Source organism: Citrus clementina, unplaced genomic scaffold, assembly GCF_000493195.1.
Source record: "Citrus clementina cultivar Clemenules unplaced genomic scaffold, Citrus_clementina_v1.0 scaffold_5, whole genome shotgun sequence".
Lineage (NCBI taxonomy): Eukaryota > Viridiplantae > Streptophyta > Magnoliopsida > Sapindales > Rutaceae > Citrus > Citrus x clementina.
The window spans coordinates 34,865,812-34,875,671 of NW_006262201.1; the positions used below are offsets into that span (position 1 = coordinate 34,865,812).

Genomic DNA, 9,860 nt, shown 5'->3' on the forward strand with positions numbered 1-9,860 from the left:
TAATAAAAGGGGAATTGGGTGGCAGGAATCTAAAATTCTAATCAATGGACTAAAGTGATATGTTTTCGAACTTCTTGGTTTTTATACCTTTTTGATAAACAAGAAGGACTTGCATCCAAAAAACCCAAACAAAACAAAGGCATTATTAGAGAAAGAAATAACTGTAATTGAGTGACGAGAGAGTCAGTTAATCAGTAAGCGAGTAAGCGACAGGTCGGCGGTTCCTAATTGTTGAGTCTCGCATTATTGGACTCTTCTGTCCTTGTCTTCCACGTGGCGCTCCCGTAGCTTTCGCACAATTGGTATTTTGAATCAGATAGAGCGCACTAAGGTGACAACGTGGCATTCCTGCATTCTCTCTCCGTGTATCAACAAATTACGTGTTCGATGTAATGGCGAACATAAACCTTTCTTTCAAGTAAAACCCAACTTCTTTTAAATTTTAAACGACAAGAAAAAAGTATGCTTGCAATTTCTGGGGCTTTCGTTTTCGGTTTCTCTGGTTTCTAATTTATGCAAACTGCTTTATGTGAAGTGGACGCAAAGCGTGGCAACGGAGTTTAAGTTTTGGTGCAAACTTCACTATTCAATTTCAGCGCTTTCAAAGTCTCTTTGCTTTCGTGGCTCCGGAACTTGCACAGGTGCTCCTTTTTTACTCCCTTTTTGACATTCTTCTGCGGAAATTGAGTTTGATGTTGTTTAATGCGAATTAGAATCTTGTGTGTCGAACATAAACTCAGGATTTTTGCAGAAAGATTTGCTGTTGAGATAGTCATAGATTTTTGTTAGAAAACCTGATGTTTGGTTAATTTGATTTGATAAATTGGAAGGGGATGGAGCTTTCTGCTTTCTTAACTTCTGTTGGAATCAATTCAGCAATAGCCGTTTTGCTGTTTTTGCTGTATTCGGTATTGAGAAAACAACCGGGCAATTTAAATGTGTATTTTGGACCGAGGCTTGCATTGGCCAGTGAAAGAAAAAATTATCCTCCGAGCTTGCTGCGGTATTTGCCCTCCCCAAGTTGGGTGGTCAAGGCTTGGGAAACAACTGAAGATGATATATTGGCTCTTGGTGGCATGGATGCTCTGGTTTTCGTCAGGATTATTGTTTTCAGGTGATTTAAACCTTGCCCAATACTTTACATATGCCAGAAACTTTTCGTGTTGTTGTAGTTTTACTGATCCTCAGTGCTATTTTTTTTCCACAGCATTCGAATCTTCTGCATCGCTGCTGTCATTTGCATGTTTCTAGTGCTTCCGGTGAATTATTATGGGAAAGAAATGATCCATCATGATATTTCTTCAGAAACACTGGAAATATTCACAATTGCAAATGTCAAGGAAAGTTCAGAATGGTAGGAGCTCTATATAATTTTTTGGTGAACCCACAAGCATATGGACTTTTTTTTCTTTTTCTTTTTTTCCAATCCATACCAACAACTTTACATACACTCGCCTAGGTTATGGAATTTCTTGGAAACCTGTTTCTTCTGATTTCCAGTTTTGCAGTAAAAGAGGTTGAGAGAAAATTGACAAAATCAATTTCAGGAAGTCAAAATTTAAAAACCTTGCTACACTTTTCTTTTCTTTTTTTTTTTTTGGTGGGGGGGGAGAGGGTTCATTCTCAACTGTGATGTCAGTGCAATGTTTTGAACCTGTGGTAAAATACATCATAAAAGAGAAGTGGTTACTTATTGTTTGTTTTTCTTTTTGTCAGGCTTTGGACTCATTGTTTTGCTTTATACGTCATAACCTGCTCGGCTTGTGGTCTCCTTTACTTTGTAAGGATTCAAAACCTGTATATCTCATCTTCCTCTCTGTAGTTACATTATATTATAGTGATTTTTCTTAACAAGTCTACTATTTTGAATATTTCCTCAATCAATTGATTTAGGAGCATAAAAGCATCAGTAGAACAAGATTGGCATATATTACCGGATCTCCTCCAAATCCAAGTCACTTTACAGTTCTTGTCCGTGCTGTTCCTTGGTCTGCTGAACAATCATACAGTGAGTCTGTGAAAGAATTCTTCATGAAATATTATGCACCAAGCTACCTATCACACCATATGGTTCATCGATCTAGCAGAGTTCAGAGACTGATGGTGCGCATTTGCTTTGAGTGATTTCTGATGGTGAAGTATTCATCAGAAATTTATTGTTAAATAGCTTTTTGAGATCAGAATTTTCTTTAGCTATTCTGTTGTGTCTCCAAAATCGGTTTTGAAACTAAATGAATTTCATGCATTTTTATTCTCTTGATTAAATGTTACAGTTTAATTGTGTAAATAATTTAGATTGAATAGATGACGTTGGAAGCATTGGATCTCAATATGTTGACTTCGACTTCCTCAAATCAGCATATGATCAAATCGACAGCCATAGAGTTCGGGGTTGATCTATTATATTGATATGTAATGCAGGATTATGAAGACATTGGAATTAGTTTAAGAGTCATTCTAACATTCTTTCTTTTTAATATGCCAATAAGTATGATCGTAGACCATACATTTTTGAATGGTAGCAGAATAGCTGGAGAAAGAGTAACTCAAAAAGTTGTTGGGTCACAGTATTTAGAAAAGCGAATTAATTTAGGAAATATCTGACATTTTCAATTTGGATATCTGACCATGCTTTTTTCTTTTGGTAGAATGATGCGGAGAAGATCTGCCGGGTATTCAAGGGTGTTTCTGCTGAGCAAAAGTCTAAACCATGTTTACTGCCATGTTTTTGTGGAGCTCCAAATTCTTTTGAAATCCTTTCTAATGAACCAGATAATGTTAGGGGGAACATTGGATTAGATATTTCGAATTTAGCAACTGAGAAGGTAAAAACTCTTGGCACAAGTTCAGCTACAATTTGCGTTCTACCGTCGTCATGGTTGTTTCTCAACCTTAATGGTTTTGCTATCAACATGTTAGCTTCTGTTGGATATTCTTACATGTTGAATAGATTTTGTCCCAACTGATTAAACGTCTAAGAAAAGGCCTGATGATGCTACTTAAGACTAACATGCTTCCTTTTCTGCATGGCCAAAATTAAACCTGTACCTGTAGCAATTCTGTGACCCATAATATTCTGTGTTGTTATTTAGTTAATCTGGAGTTTTCAAACATTTCAACATAAAAACTTTCGGTTAAGCTTTGATACCATGTCAAACAACTATTAATTCGAAAAGCTTGAGCTCATAAGGAAAATGGTCAACAATATTATGTACCTAGATTTTTATGCATTTTGAGAAAGCTATTATTTTCACTTGTCACATGGTACACAAGTCATGTGGATCTGTTATGTTGCTGGATCTTCAGTTCCTATGTTGAATGTGCTTATATTTTCCTATATTCTAAATTCCAATCCCCCTTTAGATAACAACATTTTGTAAACGGCAATTCTTGATATGGCATCGCTGTAATGTGGGCTTTAGTTTGGTTGCATGAATGCATTACATTATTAGTAGGTTATTAATTTGTTTATAAATTTTACAGACTGGGATTTTTCTCGTTCTAGATTTACCTGTTTATGCTTTTAAGTATTTTGTTTGTCTACAACTTATATTTGGTAATGTTCTTAGGATTTCACTACCTATTTAGTTTCAGTTTTGGCATAAATGTGGTACAAGCCTTTACTGATCCCCATGTTGTCTACGCATGTCGGAGGTTAAGAGCTACCACAGTTAATAGATGTGTAAATATCATTTATGTGGTATGAACTATTTGATTTTATTTTGACTATGTTGATATTCATGAACGTCATGAATTTTATGTCTTTCTTGTTCTCTTTTTGTTGCTCTTTATAAGTAGTAATTGTGATGCATATTTCTCATAGAGTTGCTCCTGAAAATTTAGTTTTTCATTTCTGTTTTGCTTCCTCTATAACTATGATCAATTCTATTCAATTTACTCTATATATATATATATATAGATGGAGTAATGTAAGTCTTGTATATGCTGCCGTGGTCTGAAATCTTGGACCATATCTTCAAGTAAATGTGAGCTGGTAAGCTTACAGAATCTGGGAACAGGGCAACATTGTGTTCTAATATATATATTGGTCTTTATGCAGGAGAATGCAGTTGCTTTTGTTTGTTTCAAGACTCGCTATGCTGCCGTTGTTGCTGCAGAAATTCTTCACTCGGAGAATCCCATGTTATGGGTAACAGAAATGGCTCCGGAACCAAATGATGTTCTTTGGTCAAACCTTTCTATACCATATAGACAACTGTGGATTCGCAAAATAGCCGTACTCGTGGCTTCTATTGCATTCATGTTTGTTTTTCTTATTCCTGTAACATTTGTGCAAAGCTTGACTCAACTTGAGCAGCTGTCTCATGCTTTTCCATTCCTGAAAGGAATGTTTAAAAAGTAAGTATTATACCAAGACAGTGATTGTGCAAGGATTATTTGTTTTTTATTTGTCATCTGTTACATGCATTCTGGACATGGCACACCTGTTGGTCTAGAACATGGATAGGATATGTCAAGCTAAACATATTGGACATAGCAAACTTGATGCGAAGTTCCGTGCAAACTAACTTGATAATGAGTAATGTATGATTTTAAGGATGTTGGTGGAAAGACTCTAATCAATAAAAAGGTTACATAGGGTTATATGGATCCTACTTCCTGTCCAACACATCATTCATTTTCAGAGAATAGCCTGATGAAGAAAAAGCATACTTGTTTATTTGACAGTCTCTGAACTATAGATGAACTTGTTTTGAACTTTTCTTGTGCTTATATATGCAGGAAATTCATCAGCCATGTGGTAACAGGTTACCTACCAAGTGTCATTTTGATTTTATTTCTGTATGCTGCTCCACCAACAATGATGGTGTTTTCCACAATTGAGGGATCTGTCTCACATAGTGGGAGGAAAAAAAGTGCATGCATCAAAGTTTTGTACTTCACAATTTGGAATGTTTTCTTTGTTAATGTTTTATCGGGTTCCGTTATTGGGCAGTTGACCAAGTTGTCAAGTGTCAAAGATGTACCCAAACATCTCGCTGAAGCGATACCAAATCAGGTGATCTCTCCATGGTTCTTGAAATGAATCAATTCTTTTCATATATCAACCACATTCTATTAATGTTATTCTGATGCAGGCTTTTATGTGAGCGCACCATTTGTTTCTGTTTTGCCTGATTAAAGACTTCCTAAATGATGACTGAGGCATTTACTTACATGGATTATAATTTGAATCTATAGAAGTGTTGTGTTTAACCAGTTTTAATCAGGAAGATATCTAATAAATGATTACAAGTTTCCTGATATCATTAAGGGTTTATTATCTAGCCCTCTGTAATTTGACTGATCTAATGAAAAGAATTTTGTAGTTCCTGTATTTCCTTCACAGTATCTCAAAAACATAAAATATAATTCTAATTAAAACTTTCACGTGTGAATTGCTGCAGGTTGGCTTCTTCATGACTTATGTTTTAACCTCAGGTTGGGCAAGTTTGTCTGTTGAAATCATGCAGCCTTTTTTTCTTCTCCGGAACATTCTGAAAAAGTTTATATGCAGAATAAAAAATAATCCACCGAATGGCACTCTATCTTTCCCATATCAAACAGAAGTTCCAAGACTCCTCCTGTTTGGATTTCTTGGCTTCATCTGTTCAGTTATGGCACCCTTGATATTGCCTTTCTTGCTGATATACTTTGTACTTGCTTACCTCGTGTACAAAAACCAGGTTTGTATTTCCAATCTTAAAATCTAAGTCTATACGTTCTTCCCTCTTCAATTCTTATATGCTTTTCTTCAGATTGTGTGCAAGGAGAGTGCTAATGGTCTTTATCAATGGTCTCTGATAAAGATATAATCATTTTTTTCTCTGTCATCTGGAGTTTTTATCCATTAACAATTGAGCTTAGTGAAATTTTTTATTTGAATCGTGTGTTTTTTTTCCCCCTTTTAAAAAACTCCATAGAGCGCAGCTATGTGGATCTTTATTCTGGGTTCAGTGGACACCTCAAAATTTGTTTCATAGTGTCAGTTTGAAACTCAATTATGTTGTGTTGAACAATCATTTTCTCAGCTTTCTCGTTTCCAGACCATCGAGAAGATATATTAGTAGCTACCCCCCCCCCCCCCCCTCTCTTTCTTTTGAAAAAATCTATTAGTAGCTTTGGTTATTTTTACTTCATTATTTTGACATGTTTTTAGTTGCTGCTATCAGAGAGCTATAGATTATCTTCATCTGTCTAGGTTCAAGTTTGCAGATTACAGACAACAGTGAAATTTACTTGTTGCAGGTTTATTTTTTAGGACTATACTTGGTGGCTAATGTCATCATGTCGTATATGTGTTTATTTTTTATCGGTATTTTTCATCCTATGTAAGAAGTTAACCTAGTAACATGTAGACAGATAACCAAATCATTCAGTTCGTTTCACATGAAACGATTGAAAAGGTTTAACGAAAAAGTGCCTCTCTGTTTATTAATCATCACATGAAAGTTTCTTATTGGAAACTCATCTCTATTCTAGTGCTGCATTTACTTTGTGCATCTGTAAAAAGGGAATGGAAAGTATTGCTCAGAACCATTGATGGATAGCTATTTGTTTTTGCTTTTACTCTCTGTGTGTGTATTTTTTGCTAGTGTTGATCTTGCAATTGCTTTTTCCAGATTATAAATGTGTATGAGAAAAGTTATGAAAATGGGGGACAATACTGGCCTATTGCTCACAAGACAATAATTGCTTCATTGGTATTGACACAAATTATAGCTCTTGGAATCTTTGGGATTAAAAAGTCACCAGTTGCATCCGGTTTCACTATTCCACTTATTGTTGGCACTCTTTTATTCAATGAGTACTGTAGACAACGATTTTTTCCTTCATTTCAGAAGATTGCTGCACAGGTACCATGGAAATTTCTTCCTTTCTATTTTTGTACGCTTATGTGTGTCTGTGTTCCAAGTTTGATGGGTTATTTCTTCACAGGTTCTTACGCAAATGGATCAACAAGATGAGCAGGGTGGGAGGATGGAGGAGATTTATCAACAGCTGAAATCTGCTTATTGCCAGTTCAGGTTAATTTCTTTGGATTTATGCAACGTTAGACAAGCAGACCAGCAAAGGGACCAGGATGGCATCCGAGATTCAGAGGCAGAGACAGCAGGTTTGACTGAAAACAAGTGTTGGAATACTCCCTCTGTCCCAGATCAAAAAATAATTATTCAGTTGTCTCTGTCTTACTTTTTCAGAGATTGGAACAGCCGAACAGCAAGTAGATGATACTGGGACTGCTGATTGCTATATGGATAGACAAGGACCCATTTCAAAGTGAATTAGGTCTACCCATCATGAAACATCAAAATTCAGGTTGTCCTTGCTGGTGAAAGGTGCATTGATGCATTATTTGGTTGAATATATTTGTACAGAAACAAGCAATGTACAGAAGGTAGAACCAGGATGCAGAATTCAGTTATTTGTATGCAGATCAGCCTTTAGCTCTTTCTCTGTTGTTTTTTAAATTTTACACCCAGATTTTTTTTGGTATGCATGGGTGTGGAAAGCTGTCGGTTTTGCACAGTTGTATGATTCATTGAAGAGAGTGAAGTAAGAAAGGCATGTACCTTCTTGAATTCTCGAGGATTGAAAGAAGTGAAAAGAAAAAACAAAGTTGTATATAGACGCCTGGTTTTGAACAAGCTTCAGAATTTTGGTTAGAAACTTTTTGGTACATCCGAAATATAGATGAATTTGAGCCTTTTTTTTTTTTTTTTAATTGGGGCCCCGCCCAACATCATTTGGAGAGATATTAACCTCCTCAAGACAAAGTTGCTGCACATAGAAAATTAAAACACTAAAAATATAAGAATTATGGAACAAAAATGTCACGCATTGTCAAGCAACAAAAGTTAGCGTCAATGGTTCAACGATTGAGAGACATGAAGCATACATTTTGATGTACAGGAGCAGCAAAATTGCACTCAATTCAACCTTCCGCATCCTACGGGCTAAGTGGCATTTTGATTCGACGTAGAATTAGAATTCTCTTCACTGGATTTATCATTTTCAATTACTTGCATAACGGGCCACAATGCTTGCAACAATCCACCATTTCCAACGTGCAAGAGGAATACTCGTTGTTTTACCGCAAAACAAGCAGAGACAAACTTGACAAGAACAAAGAAGCAACTGATGCTTAAAAGTTGACGCTCCTGATCCTGTCCCTGTCCCTGTCCCTGTCGTTGAACAACAACAAAACGAAATCAGAAAAAGATCAAGCATACGCAGAGGAACAGGATGAATAAGAAGCTAATTATAATTATACCTCAGTTACAGGAAAAAGTTGGTTTAATGTCTCTCTGGAAAAGTCAGACAACAAGCAGCCAACAAGGAGACCGAATGGAATCATCAGTTCTTGATTTGTAGAGATGGAAAATACAACATCCGATAAGGAGCTGAAGATGAAGAATGTAACAAGAGACCACTTGAGCGCTTTCTTTCCAAGTAAAAGCAACCTCTCAAACAGTGTATTCTCAGCTTTCTTCCATTGAAATTGCTTCACTGGTTTGGGAACAGCATCCCACAGCCTCTTTTTAACAGTTCCCAATTCCAATTTGGCCTTATTTGGTTCGCCACTCTGCGCTGTTATTGAACATTTCGAAAGGATTTGGTGGCGGAAATGGGCTGACAGTTTCTTAATCTGTACGTATGAAATGAACCAACAAATGCTACCCACTTAGAAATTTGAAAAAAAAAAAAAAAGAAGAAAGAAAGAAGGCGATCGATAATCGATCAAAAATACAAATATATATTAAAATAACAGGAGAAGGGTACCTGAAATTTGGCACTGGGAGTGAAAGACACTGCTACTGGTACAGGCACAGAAGTAGAAGACGCCAGAACCGCCATCACTGTTAGCGGCAACACGTCACCTGAGCTTTCTTCTTTCTTCTTTAGGGTTTATCAGGTTGGTTACGGGTATGTAAAATGGTTGTCGGCCCATTAATAAATTTGGATTAAAAAATTTAAAAAAATTATCAGTCATATAGTTTTAAATGACACCCGTATTAAACGTAGGCTCCGTTTGGTACAGCTTATTAAATAGAGCTTATAACAATAGAGCTTATAGTAATAGAGCTTATACCAATAGAGCTTTTGGACAAAAAGTCATTGGGTGTTTGGTGTTGAGTGTTAGAAAATGCATATTTATAAAGGAGAAAACCGTCATTTTACATTTCAAGTTTTACTAACAACCCTTACTTTTATGTATTTAACCTTCTTGTGATTTAATTACATGTGTTTTATTTTAATTAAGTATTTTATGTATTTTAGGGGCATTATAGTCATTTCACAATAAAAGAGAAATCAGACGGCAAAACGGACATCACTTTTGAACTCAGGACGATCAAAAACCTTAGGAGGAGCATAAAAGGAAAAATGGCACTATTCATATGTACGGTACTATTCACGTGTACGGTACTGTCTACGTTACTGTTCACAACACTGTTCACATAGACGGATGATGACGTGGCATTGACCGATGATGTGGCATTGACTGATGAGGTGTCACGATCCTGTTGGACTAAAATTCTTATGTACTGTTGATAGTGACGTGGCAGCATATCAGTGGACGAAAAATCTCGTGTACGGTGCATGCATCACACAGGATTATTTTCAACCAAACCGCGTTACTGTTCATCCGGGTCAAACCGCGTTACTGTTCAAAGTCGGGTCAAACCGTGTTACTGTTCATCCGCATGGTCAAACCGTGGACTGTTGATTGATGACGTGGCGCAATCCTGAGCGTCCAAACTGTTTTTAATCTGATGGCCATGATTTACTCCATGTATCTATAAAAAGGGGGTCTCTCCCCCCTAATTTGATATCTCTGAATCCATTTTTGGATCCAT

The 9,860-nt window shown here is 36.4% G+C and overlaps 2 protein-coding genes across 5 annotated transcripts; one reads left to right on the top strand and one right to left on the bottom strand.

Moving 5' to 3' along the window:
• Nucleotides 1-345: 345 nt before the first annotated feature.
• On the top strand, nt 346-7,649 carry LOC18040476 (CSC1-like protein RXW8). 3 transcript variants are annotated; one of them, XM_024183315.1, is made up of 13 exons: nt 346-418; nt 536-641; nt 831-1,114; nt 1,208-1,354; nt 1,717-1,780; nt 1,894-2,103; nt 2,649-2,825; nt 4,061-4,359; nt 4,744-5,020; nt 5,409-5,687; nt 6,624-6,857; nt 6,940-7,117; nt 7,203-7,649. In XM_024183315.1, the coding sequence occupies exons 1-13, from the start codon at nt 393-395 to the stop codon at nt 7,283-7,285; spliced, it is 2,364 nt and encodes a 787-aa protein (XP_024039083.1). In that variant the 5' UTR covers nt 346-392; the 3' UTR covers nt 7,286-7,649. The 3 variants fall into 3 exon arrangements, with proteins under 3 accessions (XP_024039083.1, XP_006433681.1, XP_024039084.1); XM_006433618.2 differs by having other exon boundaries at nt 371-389; XM_024183316.1 differs by having other exon boundaries at nt 374-389; nt 877-1,114.
• Nucleotides 7,650-7,733: 84 nt separating this feature from the next.
• On the bottom strand, nt 7,734-8,921 carry LOC18040649. Of its 2 annotated transcripts, XR_002905262.1 has the most exons (4): nt 8,785-8,921; nt 8,276-8,650; nt 7,901-8,186; nt 7,734-7,782 (listed from the first exon to the last, which is right to left on the bottom strand). XR_002905262.1 is itself a non-coding variant. In XM_006433617.2 (3 exons), exons 1-3 carry the CDS (start codon nt 8,857-8,859, stop codon nt 7,959-7,961), a joined length of 678 nt encoding a protein of 225 aa, XP_006433680.1. In that variant the 5' UTR covers nt 8,860-8,921; the 3' UTR covers nt 7,794-7,958. The 2 variants fall into 2 exon arrangements, 1 of the variants encoding a protein (XP_006433680.1); XM_006433617.2 differs by lacking the exon at nt 7,734-7,782 and having other exon boundaries at nt 7,794-8,186.
• Between the last annotated feature and the right edge of the window lie 939 nt (nt 8,922-9,860).

Bases quoted from the DNA above. Each gene is read 5' to 3' on its own strand.
- LOC18040649 (XM_006433617.2), bottom strand. From the start codon at position 8,859: ATGGCGGTTCTGGCGTCTTCTACTTCTGTGCCTGTACCAGTAGCAGTG. The intron at 8,651-8,784 runs GTACCCTTCTCC...TCATACGTACAG, and splicing joins CTCCCAGTGCCAAATTTCAG to ATTAAGAAACTGTCAGCCCA. The intron at 8,187-8,275 runs GTATAATTATAA...GTTCAACGACAG, and splicing joins AACTTTTTCCTGTAACTGAG to GGACAGGGACAGGGACAGGA.
- LOC18040476 (XM_024183315.1), top strand. From the start codon at position 393: ATGGCGAACATAAACCTTTCTTTCAA. The intron at 642-830 runs GTGCTCCTTTTT...ATAAATTGGAAG, and splicing joins TGGCTCCGGAACTTGCACAG to GGGATGGAGCTTTCTGCTTT. The intron at 2,104-2,648 runs GTGCGCATTTGC...TTCTTTTGGTAG, and splicing joins GCAGAGTTCAGAGACTGATG to AATGATGCGGAGAAGATCTG.